Source organism: Mauremys mutica, chromosome 5 (assembly GCF_020497125.1).
Source record: "Mauremys mutica isolate MM-2020 ecotype Southern chromosome 5, ASM2049712v1, whole genome shotgun sequence".
Lineage (NCBI taxonomy): Eukaryota > Metazoa > Chordata > Testudines > Geoemydidae > Mauremys > Mauremys mutica.
This window is the reverse complement of record NC_059076.1, coordinates 84192996-84208110: the sequence shown is the minus strand read 5'-3', so window position 1 is coordinate 84208110 and position 15115 is coordinate 84192996. Positions and strand designations below refer to the sequence as shown.

At 41.1% G+C, this 15115-nt stretch overlaps 1 protein-coding gene across 2 annotated transcripts in view; it reads left to right on the top strand.

Annotated features, from left to right (window-relative positions):
* SORBS2 (sorbin and SH3 domain containing 2) overlaps positions 1-15115 on the top strand; it is a 204882-nt gene that overhangs the window by 89112 nt on the left and 100655 nt on the right. The window contains exon 6 of one of the 2 annotated variants that reach the window (XM_045017975.1): positions 833-1453. The exons of the other annotated variant lie outside the window; for it this stretch is intronic. Within the exon in view, the coding sequence (XP_044873910.1) occupies positions 833-1453 (621 nt within the window). The remainder of the gene's footprint in view (positions 1-832; positions 1454-15115) is intronic. 2 annotated transcript variants of the gene reach the window in all.

Below are 15115 nucleotides of genomic sequence, written 5' to 3'. Positions count from 1 at the left end.
TGTATTATCTGTTTCTGCTGTACACATAAACATACACTATACAAGTCAGCTGGTTCAGTAACACAACAAACTACTTTCAAAGAGCAAGGCTGTATGCAAATAAAAATAGGCCAGGTTCAATCAAAACCCTTATATAATTGTATTCGGACTTCAAAGAGTATTGATTAATATTTTACACTCCAAAGAAATACTTTCTTTATGGAACAAATAATAACTGATTGTAAAATTGAATTAGATTAATTTAAGAATAACCAGGAGTATTGTTCTTCAACTAACTTTGCTAAACTATATAACAATTATAGAAAATGCCACGAAACAATATGGCTTAATTCAGAAACATATTTATAATAGTATTTGCATTACTATTTTAATCCAAAAGCTTTAAGAGAAAGTGTGTGTGTGTGTGTGTGTGTGTGTGTAATATGTATGTATGTTACTCATAAATAGTAGCTTTTCAGCTAAAATGATATGTCAGGTACATTTTATGAACTATTTAAATCTCTAAAATGTGGTGATAATTCTCAAACAGTAGTGTCGGTGCAAAATAAAATATATTTGATATTATGGACTCAGTTTGGATCACAATTCACTCTTTTAATTAACAAATGGAATCTGTGATTTCCTAGACATCAAAATACAATATTATTATCAGGTACAGTGCAGTATCTGATCCAAAGTCTTTCCATTGTATTGAATGGAATTTGGATCAGGCCCTTGTTCTTTCATTTGAAGTTACGAGTCTAACTCAAGTTACTTTTTCTGCTAACATTTACTTTCTCTCTGTTTCTCTTCAATGTTATTTTGCTGTGTGTGGATGCTTTTGGCAAATAAGGCACCTCTGCCACCCCCTAGAAAAGAAAGTTTTCATAGATCTGGAATAACTAATCACATGAAGGATGAAATTAATTTCCAGTCAATAATGACCAAGCCAACTAAAAAACTCTCCTCAGATACTGTCTACTGTACTAACGAGGAGGCTATCCAGAGGACAATGTATTCTAAAAAATCTAACACAGGCATCGCCTATGCACAAAGAATTACTAAACCACTGGCCTCAGTCTCCAACACAAGCACAAAAGCAGTAGCTGGCATTAGAGCTACTCTTCATCAAGGCCACAGGCAAGCATCTAAAAAACGCAGAGTTTCTACTCTGAAATTAACCCGGACACAAGACTCACTGAGTAATGTTCCTCATAATACACAGCAGCAGCCCAAGTCTAATGAAGAGCCAACATTTTCACAAAGGCCTGTTTCACCCACCTGTAACCCTGTGCCTGAGATACACACAGCATCTCTTTCCATTCAGATAGCTCCCCTCCTTGACAATAAAGCAGAGCCTGAAATCCAAGAACATCCACCTAGGCTTTTTCCAGACAATCCACAGATGCCTCCAAAAGATGTGGGACAAAAGTCTACAGCTCCTTCTTCTGCACAGTCCACAGAATGCAGTGTGGTATATTAAACTTTTCCATCTTTTATTTTAGATCTTTCCTGAATCACTTAACACTTTTCTAGTTAGTATACTCACATTACCATGATTACAGCTTGTGTTTTCTGGGTAAAACTACCTGTTGCACTATTCAAAGTAGAAATGAACAGTTTAATATTTTTCAAAAGGGTATTGCAAAAAGGTCGGATCCAGTTAAAGTTGGGAGGTGGGTTTAAGTTACATATTGAAAGTAAATTATCTGGCTCATCGTATTATACAGATGGTAAAATTATGTGCAATAGGAAAGGTGTGCTGTGAGTTGGAGGCTCATGTACTTCTCTGTGTTTGTACAGTGCCTAGCACAGTGGGGCTCCGCTCATGATTGGCCCTTAGGCACTCCCATAATAAATGTGATTAATAATTATATTAGTGGTGCACCTCCTAAGGCCTGGTCTACACTAGGGGGGGGCGGTTCGAACTAAGGTACGCAAGTTCAACTACGTGAATAGCGTAGCTGAACTCGAAGTACCTTAGTTTGAAGTACTTACCCGTCCTCACGGCGTGGGATCAAAGTCCGCGGCTCCCCCATCGCGTGGTGGAGTTCCGGAGTCGACGGGAGCACGTTCGGAGTTCGATATATTGCGTCTAGATGGGACGCGATATATCGAACTCCGAGAAGTCGATCGCTACCCACCGACCCGGGCAGGTAGTATGGACGTACCCTAAGTGGCACTGCTTGCTGGGATCCTACTTTTGAAAGGTAGTATGCTGCCACTCGTGTTGGAAGGAAGTACTAGGAACTGGCTTCTGGTGCATCTTTGAAAAGATGTCAGTAGGATTCCTATAAGTGCAGCTCTGTCAATGTGCTGGTATGACCCCACTCCACCAAGTCATCCTCCTCTGGGACCAGCTAGGGCTTCCAGCAATGCTGATTTTCTGTACTCACCAGCTCCTGGCAACCAAATTACAGCTGCCCTGTGCACAAGAGATGGGTGGGAAGGAGTATTTGTGCCATCTGCATCCTCTCTGCAGGATGAGACATGACATGGACCTACATATTCTATGTTGCTCATTTTCCTAATTGCTCTTTGTTTGTTGAGGTTGAAATTCTTTTCTCAAACCCACATGGATCCCAGTTCCAATTAGCATGCATGGGAGTTTCAAATGGCAAGAGCAGAGTATCACAGATGTAAGCACATTTTTGGATGCTAAAAATATAATAATATTGAGATCACTTTTGTAGATCTGAGAGTTTGGACTTTTTTTCCCCCCAAGTATCTGGGCAAGTGTACCCCGTTTTAGGCTGTGTGGTACACGTGAATCCATATAATGTGCTACAAAACCCAGAAAGGAGATTCTTCCTTCTCTTCTTTTTTTGTTTAAAAAACAAGGGTATAAAACATTTCAGAGAGTTCTTGGAATCATCTAAACCTCTGCTTCATTTTGGCACATTAAGTTTCTTCTTAATAGAACACGGTTCATTAGGGACAAGAAGAGATCTTGCCCAATACCAAACGTACTGTATTTTCATTTGACTTTAAATCAGTCATAATAACTTGACATAACTATCTACAGTACACTATGTACAACATATGAGAGTAGATTTCCAATAAATAAAGGGTAACAAGGGAATGCACTCCATGCAATTTCATTATATATCATTATGATTGGACACAGTGTACTTATTACAGAGTGCACTTATTACTGGTTCATGGGTGAAAAACCTGCAGGTGGAATGTTATTGATTTTATGCCTAAATATCTCCTCCAACCAAACCCCACCCCAAATATTGTTAAAACAGATTATTATGGTTTATGCTGGTTGAATTATATATATTTCAGCATATCATTGTTTAGACTCGCTATCCGCTTGTGAAACCCATTTCAGCATTCACAGTGGAAACCATTAAAAACTGTAGATGCACCTTAATTAAAACCCTTGATCCCAGACATCACTGAATAAAGAATAGTCCCGGTCCAGATCCAAATAATGCAGCTCAGACCCATCACTGTTAAAAGTTGAATTCTCTGTGGAGACAAACTTGTGAGGTTTCTAGAAGAAACAAAGGAAATCAACCTTACACATTATGAACCACATTCATCACAGGTGTAAATCCACTAAAGTCAACAGAGTTACTCCAGGGATAAATAATGGCTCTATATCTTGCATACTTGAAGCTCCCAGACAACTCTGTACTTTTCATCCATCACAACCATACTATTCTTTGACATTGTCATGTTTTCAGAACTTTGCATTTAACCAGATCTTTGCCTCTGGACGCACCAAACACCTACACTAGCTGTAGGAGCTTTTAAAAGAAAAGTTGTATGCAGAATACAGCTCTGTGACATTAAAATGGCAACATTTTGAAAACCCTCCTCCTTAGTACTCCCCATATAGACCAGCCCAAACAGTGCATGAGGTGATGGGCTCCTGTGGGCTATCTTGGGCAGAAATAGTGATCTGACAGATGTCATACACTGCCCTACCAGCCTAAGTGAGATTTTGGGCCTTTGAGAAGAATACATTGTTCTATCCTGGGGAAGGTGTAATTCGTCACTCAGATGAGGACTAGATACACCAGAGAATTTTTTTTAGTTTTCCAGCATTTTCTCCTGTGTCTACATTAAGAGACTTAATTAAAGCTTAATATCATCCTCAGCAGGGACTGTTCCAGGCATGCTATTAAACAAACTCTGTCACAGATGCAGAAGTGGCTAGAAGAACAAGCTAGGTCTAGCACAAGGCTTTTATAATACTTAGTACAGTATTGTCCTTTAACAAATAATAATAATTAATGATCAAATAGTAAGACCTACAGGGTTTAGAATTCCCCATCCCAAAAATTTGTCATCTTCAAGCCTGCGACACAGGCAGTTTTTTAGCAAGGCAGAGTGGCCATTTTTTCTGCATAGAATCACTGCCTCGCCACAGTAATGAAAAAAATGAGGTGTGAATGCCAACATTTTGCTGTTCCACAATTCAGAGCAAAACTGTTGGGTTTTGCAGGATTTCCCCTCATTTGGTAACTTGCCACACCAGTTCTAAAAATATGATTTTTATTTGCCATTACATCCATATGGGTATAAGGAAATTGCGGGCAATGTTAGATGCTTGGCTTTGAATGCATCAGTCTCTCTGCTTTTTTTTAGGTGACCCATATCCCGAGGATTGTGGTGGCTATGTAGGTATAGACTGGACAGTTGGATGTATAGTAGCTCTCTTAAATTTGAGCATTAGGCTTCAACTTTGCTTGTTGGACTGTATGGGGTTAGGCTAGAAAGTTCTTGCTCTTAATAAGTAATAGCTATTGTGATAGACTCAGGCCAGTTGGGAACAGCAGAGTAGTAGAAGGGAGATGTACTGGCCACTGGATAAGCAGTTTTCTGTTCCCTGAGTGACCAGAGCAGGAGCTGCTCCAGGCTAATGAGAACACCTGACTCCAATTAACCTGCTAAGAGTCAGGTGAGGCTGTTAAGCACCTGACTCTAATTAAGGCCCCTCTGATGCTATAAAAGGGCTCACTCCAGTCAGGCCAGAGGAGAGGAAGTGTGTGTGAGGAACTGGGAGCAAGAGGTGTGCAAGAAGCTGAGAGTGAGGAGGACTGAGAAGTACAAGCATTATCAGACATCAGGAGGAAGGTCCGGTGGTGAGGACAAAGAAGGTGTTGGGAGGAGGCCATGGGGAAGTAGCCCAGGGAGTTGTAGCTGTCGCACAACTGTACCAGGAGGCACTCTAGACAGCTGCAGGGCCCTGGGCTGGAACCCGGAGTAGAGGGTGGGCCCGGATTCCTCCCAAACCTCCCAACTCCTGATCAGACACAGGAGGAATTGACCTGGACTGTGGCTTCTACCAGAGGGGAAGGTCTCTGGGCTGTTTCCCGAACCACAGGGTGAATCTGTGAGGCGAGCAAATTTGCCAATAAGTGCAGGACCCACCAAGGTAGAGGAGGAACTTTGTCACAGTATTAATTAGTACATTGATTCACCAATACTTCACTGCTGCAGCTTCTGCTGATACCTTATTGCTGATACTTCTAACAGTGTCAGGCTCTGATTTAGTGATTTTTATCTAGGTGAGTAAGTACAGTTTAGGTGACACCAAAAATGAAGAAACAAGTCAAAGACAATAAAGGAAATTGAGCCAGAGCTTTTACCAGCATTTGATATAGCTAAACCTAAGAATTGTAAGAGACAGGAAGGTGTTTAAAATTTTTATCAATTTTATAATCTATATAAAAAAATACCATCACACAGTGGAATATGTATCAAAGTGGACCATACAAATTATGTCCCTATACATTTTTCTTCTCACTGTTATATCATAGTTGCTCACACCGTTAAATAGCTGATGCATCATATGTTTTCATTTAGGTAAATTGAAGAGTCTCGCCTAAACTCAGCGTGCTCTTCAGACAATTAAAAAACATATTACACTAAATAGTCTGTACCCAAATGATCCATAATAATGTTTGTCCAAAATATAATCACAATTACCCATAATAACTCACCTGCTAAGCACAGTCAGAAAAGATGGACTTCGCAGTATGTCCAAAATTTTAGAATTTGTTCTGGGGTTGTTGTTGTTGTCATCCATGATGGGTTGACAAAGAATATCAGCATAAAAAGCAGTGTTCTTTTATACTGGTCTGATAATTCTACCTTCTTCCTTTTCTGCCTTCTCCTTGCTTCACTGTGTAGCGAGCATGGTCACATACTTGCTCCTCCTGAGATTTTTATTAGATTAATACAATGGTTCACTAACTTATTTGATAAGGCCTCTCTTTTTTGTGTCTATAATTGTTTATGCCCTCCTTCCCCCACTCTCCAAGCATAGCCCCAGTGTGGCCAGCAGCACCACAGAAGTAAGGGAGGCAATGTGAAAAGCGACATGTCAATATCACTTTTCACAGAAGACTCAGCATCCCATTGCCACCCTTACTTCTGCCCTACTGCTGCCAACTGGGGCTGACAGCCAGAGCCCGGCCACCTCCAGGCTGCCTTCCAGTGAGGAATGGAGGGGTGAGGTGGGAGGAGAGCCCAGGCTGCTTCCAGGTGACAGGACTCCAGCTGTCAGCCCCGTGGCGGTGGGGCTCCAGCTGTCCCCTTTATTCCCGCCTCCCAGGTGTGCATGGCCCTTCTGCACGAGCCCCAGCCACCCAGGGCTGACAGCCAGAGTTCTTTATTTAACAAAAACAAAACAAAACAAACTGCACACAGCTTGCACTTCTTTTGGAAGGCCCACCCCATTGTTTGAGAACCGCTGGAATAATAGATTAATGAATTCCAAAGTCAGAAGGGACGGCTTAATCATCTCATCTGACCTGTATAACACAGGCCATATAACTTCCCCACAATAATTCTTAGAGCAGATCTTTTAGAAAACCATCCAATTTTGATTTAAAAATTGTCAGTGATGGAGATTCCTACCCAACCTTTGGATTGTGTTATGCTTTTCCCTGCCAGATTTAAGAGCGACTACTAAATATTTGTTCCACATGTATGTACTTACAGACTGTAATCAGGTCACCCCTTAACCTTCTCTTTGTTAAGCTAAATAGATGAAGCTATAAGACATGTTTTCTAATCTTTTAATCATTCTTGTGGCTCTTCTCTGGCCTCTCTCCAATTCATCAACATCCTTCTTGAATTGTGGGCACCAGAACTGGACACAGTATTCCAGCAGCTGTCACACCAGAGCCAAATACAGAGGTCAAATAACCTCTCTATTCCTGCTCAAGATCCCCCGTCTGTGCCTGCAAGGATTTCATTAGCTCTTTTGGCCACAGTATCACATTGGGAGCTTGTGTTCCAGCTGATTATCCACCATGATCCACAATTCTATTTCAGAGTTACTGTTTCCTCAGAGTCCCCCATTCCTGTAATTATGGCTTACATTGTTTGTTCTTAGATGAATACATGAATAAAATGCATAATGTTTGCTTGCAACCAGTTTACCAAACAATCCAGATTACTCTCTACAGTGGCCTGTGTTCTTCATTATTTATCACTTCCTCAAATTTTTGGGTGTGTAGTCGGACTCGTAAGCTGTGTGAGTTTCACCAGCTGTATATATGGTACTGCTGTAGAACTGAGGCACAAGCCAATGTGAGGGTTAGTGTAGATCAGTCCCACTCCAGGATATGCTTTGGGAGGCAAGTTGACCTAAATTGCTATGGGAAATTGATGTTAAAAATACACTTATAAAACAATCTATTAGTAAAATCTTGGCTCCATTAAAATCAGTGCCCAAACTCCCATTGACTTTGTGGGGCTAGGATCTCACCCTATGCTTTTAACAACAAGACCTTATGGTGGTATTATAGTTCACAAGCAAGTGTCTGAGAGAGAAAAAAACTCATGCATATGCAGTGCAGCAACATCACTTTAAAAGTTCGATAGACTTGTGGATTCTACAGGATTTTGAACCATAAAATGCACAAATTCCTTCATACATACTTAGCTCACAGGTGCCAACTTGAAATGGCTTCGCATCAGATTAAGTCCACCTGACATGCCTTTGGAGCTTTTTGTGAGCTTTTTGTGAGCAATTTTCAGAGCTACCACAGGAATTCTCCTGAGGGAACACATCCTATATAGCATTGCAAAATCCTTAATCTTGTGCATGTGAAGGAGAGTGAAGTGGAGGTGGGCATGGGAGTGGGGTAGTCAACACTTCCTAAGTGATGCCAAATGAGATAGTGTAGACTAAGTACTGATTACATGTGATGTCACATATTATGGAAAAGTATGATTGAGTGTAAATAAGAGACAGTCCCGTGTTGTCCAAGAGTGATGCGCAACAGCTTTGCTGTAAGCCAGAATATATCAAAGTTTTATTGTTACGTCTGGACTTTTATTCACACTTCATTTCAAGGCTGGTTTGCTAGAATTTAAGAGCAAGCAGAAGTGTGGTATGACTCACTGAATGACAGTTTATAAACACACCTACTCAGAAAAAGGTTAAACTCCTCAAAAATATATAGCTATATAGCATGTAACAAGTGAAGCATTCCAGGTGGTTAGTATTGTTTTTTACATTCCTTACGGCCTTCATCTGGTAGAATGTTTTGAAAGATACTGCTGCTCCATAGGGTACTAACAAAAAATCTAAGGGGAAAAATTGTCTATTCCATCTTAATAGGGAACTCAGGATTTCTGAAGAGCTGACCTTTGGAGAGAAAGTACATATGTCCAAACTGTTTACAGGCTAAAGGAAAGCAGCAGAGGGAGACAGCAAATCAGGGTTTGTGGTTAAGCATTGAGAGACATTGCTCCAGATTGACAAAGTGTTATGTGTTTCTCACCTGTGAGGTAGGAATATGAAAAGTGTATCCTTGAAGTCCTCATTTTGTGCCCAGTCCCTCATTGTTCTACAACTGGTTCAAAAAACTTAAGTGCATAGAGTATGGTCTGCAAAACTGAATCCAAAAACAAGCTGTCTTATTTGTTTGAATCCCACTGAGATCTAATCCCAATGTATAGGTACATGCTTAGTACCAATGTCATGGTAGAATAAAAACTCTTGTGCTCTTTTTTTTTTTTTCTGGTGAAAACATTTCAAAGCATTATGTAAGTAGGTTTTCCGCATGGGAAAATGAACTTGGAATTCCTAAAAATGTTTCTATATAGTTTCAGAAAATGGAGACATTAATATTTGTTAACCACTGACAATGTAGCAAGCACTGTACAAGACAAGATAGACAGATACACACTGTAAGCCTGTAATTTCTTTGGGACAGGGACTAAGCAAAAACCAAAGGTAGAGTTATAGTATTTTATTCTCACAGTGTGAAGCTGAACAAATAATTATATTAAACCCTGTGGACTGCTCTGTCTCATCTCAGTTGCTTCCAGTCTAACTCTACTAGTTCCCTGTACCCACAGTGTCCTGTCAATAACAGTCCCTCCAGGGAACATGGACCTTCTGACTCCAGTTCCACTGATAATGATACAACTTCCCTATTTTACAAACATTTTAATAAAAACATTAAAAACAAATAATTGAGGCCCAGATCCCCATCTCAAGTTCCTTTGGCTAGAGGTTACTAACATAGCCAAGTTGAAGTCTTGTCTTTACCCTCCCCCCCCGACTCTGCTGGTTAAATAGTCTTTGGACATTTTTGGCATCCCTGTGATGGTGTTTTCCTCTTTGCCAAAAATGCTAACACAGCATCTGAGCCAGCCTTGGGTTACAGTCTATTAGATGTTTCTACAGCTGATTTTTCTACCTTACCATTACTCTGTGCTGGGAGGGGAAGGGGTATGGTGGTCAAACTCCCATTTTCTGTGAAAATTCCTTGAATTCTTCCAAGGCAAATTGGTGTCTGTTGTTGGGGAATACAGTGTTTGTGATGCCATCTCTAGCAAACTGGACCTTCAGTTTGCCAATCACTGACTTGTTTCTTGTGTGAGGCAGAACATCCACCTCCCAAAAATTTGAATAGTAGCCCACTGTAATCAGGTATTGCTTTTCACTGAAGGTTAGTAAGTCTGCTCCCACCTTTCCCATGCTTGGGTGGGTAGGTCACATAAGTACCTTTCTGCTGGTGGTTATCACACAAGCAGCAGCTGTATCACTGGAACAGACTTGTGTATTCATTACCAGCCTGTAAACACACACTTCAAACCTTATAAGACAGCTGTCAGTGCCCAACAGAAAGCATGTCTTTTTTGCATGACATCCTTACATAATGAGGTGAGGACAACTGCTCTGTGTCCTTGGAAATGATTCTATCCTGCGCACTCAGCTGATCTTTAATTTGAAAATGTAGTCCTGCTCCTACTGGTACTTGGCTTTTGTCTTCTGGCCACCCTGCTGATATTGCTCTCTTGACAGTCTGTAGTTGGATGTCCTTTTCTGTAGCCCCTTGGATTTCCATCAGCTTTCTTGTAGAAAGTGGGATAGTGCAGGATGTTAATGATTTAAAAGTCCTGATCACCTTCCTCCAATTCACTGATGCTGGGTATGTGTGCCTTGCTCATGGTGTCAGCTAACAGCAGTAATCATCCTGGACAATATCTGATCTCTACCCAGTAGCGCTGGAAGAGTAGCAACATGTGCTGCAATCTCTTTGGAGCATTAAGAAGGAGCTTTGCCATGATTTTCTCTAGGGGTTGTGGTCTCATTGCACTGAATGGACATAGGTGTACAGATGGATTGCTCCTCTCAAAATACCATAGCCAGAAACTCCTTTTCTAGTTGTGTGTATCCCTGTTTGGTCTCTGATGGGGCTCCGCTGGCGTAAGTGTCCAGCTGCACCTGCAGAACTATATCCACTCCTTTCTCTGATGCCTCACAGTGGAGTGTCAAAACAATGAGGAGCCCTTGTGGCACCTTAGAGACTAACAAATTTATTTGGACATAAGCTTTTGTGGGCTAAAACCCACTTTATCAGATGCATGGAGTGGAAAACATAGTAGGCAGGTATAAATACACAGCACATGAAAAGATGGGAGTTGCCTTACCAAGTGGGGGGGGGTCAGTGCTAATGAACCAATTCAATTAAGGTGGAAGTGTCCTATTCTCAACAGTTGACAAGAAAGGGTGAATACTAAGGGAGGGGAAATCACTTTTGAAGTGCTAATGAGGCCAATTTCAAACAGTTGACAAGAAGGTGTGAGTATCAGCAGAGGGAAATTACTTTTTGTAGTGACTCATCCACTCCCAGTCTTTATTCAGGCCTAATTTGATGGTGTCCAGTTTGCAAATTAATTCCAGTTCTGCAGTTTCTCGTTGGAGTCCGTTTCTTCAGGACAGAGGCACCCCTTAGCATTTAATTCAGCATGTCAAATGCTTGTTTGTTGAGGACCTGCCCAGCACCACTCAGCATCCTGCCTTGTGAGCTGTTTTGGGTTCTGCTGCTACAGCCAGGTGTGGACAGAATTTGGACAGAAAATTTATCATTCTTCTGAAGCGTTGCACCCCTTTTACCTCCACTAATGCTGGCATGTCTTTGGCTGCTTTGATCTTGTTGGGATCTGCTTTCAGTCCTCTGCTGTGAATAGATGTCCAATATATGTCACCTCGCACTATTTGAGTTGCATTTTTTCTGGGTTGAGTTTTGTGTTCTTGTCTCTGCATCTCTGTAGAAAAGCTTGTAGTTTTCTCTCATGGTCTTGTTCAGATTTTGTATCATTGCTTCCTTCACCTACAATGAGGATATCAGCTGTAGTTATTTTCAGACCAGGCAGTCCTTCCAGCACTTGGGTGAGTTTCCTTTGGAACATGTCTAGTCCCAGGCTTATGCCCATTGGCATGCACAACTATCTGTAGGGACCAAATGGTGTTTGCAAAGGTTGTCAGCAGGCTGGGCTCTTCCCAGGCTTATCTGCCAAAACCTGCTCCTCACATCACAGTATAAAGATCCAGACTTTGGAAAGTTCTGGCAAGATGTCATCAATTGTGGGCAGTGGATCTTTTCAGTGCCTGGTTCAGTTGGCTTTGGGTCTATGGAAATGTATAATTTGCTTGATGACTTCTTTACCACCTGCTTACCCAGGCGGTATTGGTCTCTACAGGTGCTACAATACCCCTATTCTGCAAACTTTTGAGCTCCTTGCATACTGGATTATGTAGTGACACTGGAATTTTCCTTCACGGTATGCACTCGGGCTCTACTTTGAGGTCTACTTCCAGTTGCAGCTGCCCTTTGAGGCAACTGTCACCTTTGAAAACATTTCCATGTGCTTTTAAAATGGTCTCAATTGTCCATGGGACTCCCTCTTTTGCTACTTGTACTGCAAAAATAAAATTCTGACACTGCACACTGATCTGATCCATGGCCTGTATGGCTGTATTCCCCAAGAGGGGTGTGTGGTATTTACCATCCACCACTACAACCTTCATGGTATCATCTGTTATTTTTCAGGATAGTTACTATGAAGCCATATTTTCCTGTGGGCTGCATTATGCTCATTGTACATTATTAAATTGCACCAGCAATTTGTAATGGGTGTGTTTGAGTCCAGTTCACGCCAAGGAATCACATTGCAAAAAGCCCCACTATCCAGCTGTAAAGGTTATGATTAAATAGATAATACCATCTGTCTCTCTTCTGGAAAGGGTGTTAGATGATGACTATAGCATTTTGTGTATTTCTATGTTGCAGCACAGGGAAGTATAATTTTCAGTTTTATACTGATCTACATTGATTTACATTTTTGTAGACATAGTTGATGACAAGACTAGACAGCCAGAAAAGGTATGGTACTAACCAAAGGCAGAGGGCAAATAGAGTGAAGGTGAAATATTAGCTTAAGCAGTGCTACTTCCCCAAAGGCCCTTGTTCTACATAGTTACTGGGCAAGCAAAGGAGTGCTACACCTACAAGTAAAAGAAGAAAATAAAAGGATCTCAAACTTAATATTTTGGGAGGGTAGGGGAGAGTCAGCAAGGTGAATCTGTGCACGGACAAAGGTATGAACATGTGCATGTGTATGCAAGTATCTATAAGGGTATGTGAGTATACATGTCCGGGACGGAGTATAAGGGTACATGTGTGCATACATGCATGGAGGGCATGTGGGGAGTGCATGCATGCCAACAATTTGCATATGCATGGAGATGTTCATAAAATGTGTGTGTGCACGCGTCCATCGTTTCTATCTTTCTGGGCAGCCACTTTCCTTTGTCTTAGTTGTATATGTGGTTACCCTTTTCTTTGTGTTGTATGGCCCCATCAGGCCTCCCTTTGTGAAGTGCAGAGACATAGCAGATTTACAACCTGAGGGCCCTTACCACAATGTAATGTAAACATGGGTTAGACAAATTCAGGATGGAAATAAAGTGAACATTTTTAACAGTAGGCATAATTAGCCATTGGAACATCCTAGGGTGGATTCCTCATTACTTCAAGTCTTTAAATCAGAATCCTGTATATCTATGATACTTATCTGGCCCCATCACTTCACAGTCCTTAATGTATTTATCCTCACAGTGCCTTGGTGAGGTAGGGAAGTGCTTCTGTCCCTATCTTACTGAGGCACAACAAGAATAAGTGACTCGCCCAATATCACACAGGAAGTCTCTGGTCAAGCAAGGAGCTGAGCCCAGGTTTTCTGAGGCCCACCCACTTCACCGTCCTTCCTCTTGTAAGAAAATTGTCTTTCTAAAAGATAAGCTATAGCTTATCCAGAAGTTATGGGCTTGATGCAGAAACTATTGGGTGAAATTCTATGGCCTGTTATGTAGGAAGTGAAATTAGATGATCATAGTGGTCCCTTCTGGCCTTAAAGTCTGTGAATCTGTGGCTCAAATAAATAAATACTCTTTTAGATTTTTAAAAGATATATTCTTTAAAGGAGTTTTATTTCCCTGCAGGTGTTTAGTTTTGCTTTTAACTCAGCAAAGCAAATGATAAGAAGGGAGGAGAGGGATGGAGGCAAGAGATAGTTGATCTGTTCTTGAGCAGCTTTCCTAAAAGGGCCATGTATCTGTGAGCCCTGACAAAGACAGCTAGCAGCCTTCAGAGCTCTAAAACCTTGGCTTATCACAGGCTCTGTGCAGCAGTGCTCAAAGTTCAGTAGTAGCTATTTGTGGGATTGATGCTGTCTGATGCAAGCCAAAGAGCTATCTAAGGGCCACTTTGGGGACAAAAATCAGATGCTGGGTGAAGCTCATCTCCAGGGCTGAAATAAGGCAAATGTAGAGACCCAAAGCCTAAACTATTTTTTACATGTTTAGTTTTCTTTTATTTGGTCTGCATTTTCCCTCATCCTTTGGGAAACCTGATAAAACACCACAGTTCAAGAAGTGTACATCTAACGTCTCAGCTACATTATTCATCAGATCATGTGCATCTAGAATAGAGTTCCAAAGAAACAACAGGCTGAAATTCCTGTAGTTCTCAACCATCTCAACAATTTAACAGTATATGGCATCACGCATAGAAAGCATCACAAATCCTTTTGTATGAGAGAGATGAAAGGAAGTTGGAGGATGACACAAAGAATATGGCACAATGGAGGAGAGTGTTTCATTTATTTAAACATTTATTGAGACTCCTGGAAGTAAAGACTTGCAAGAAATTGAATTACAATTCCATGCTAAACTACTGGCTTCAGTGTTGTTGTGGTACACTCAGCTAGTTCAGAAGGATGCTTTGTGACTAAACTGGGACTTTCGGATGATACAAGGTGCTCAGAGAAGATTTAACATTTTAAAAGTTTTCTTCAGCATCATGTCTTAACAGGCTGATAAAGCCCAGGCTATGTATAATAGAGCTAGTCAGAAAATGAGTATCTTTCCTGTGGAAAATCACAATTATTTAGCAAAAAATTGAAAATGGAAATATTTTGCTTTGGAAATGCTTCTGCAGTGATTTACAAGAGCTGTGGTTTGAGTGCGTCATGCGCCCAGTCTCCACTGTAGGTTGGTAAATGGTAAGACTGTATTTCTCCTGATGCACCATAGTCTCTGCATCTTGGAGAAGGAAAGGAGTGCAGTGTTTGGAGACCCTGGCCATGGTGCATCATGGGAGATGTAGTCAGCTGAACTGTAACTCTTAGGAGGCACTGCAGCAGCAATTCCAAATCAGAATAGCTCAGGTTTTGGACAAAAAAATCAATGGAAATCAAACATGTTTTGCCCCAAAAATCAGTTTGGTTAAAAGCCCAATTTTTTGTTGAAAATCAATTTTAACAGAAAATTTTCTACCAGTCTTAAGGTATAAATTTTACACTGGGT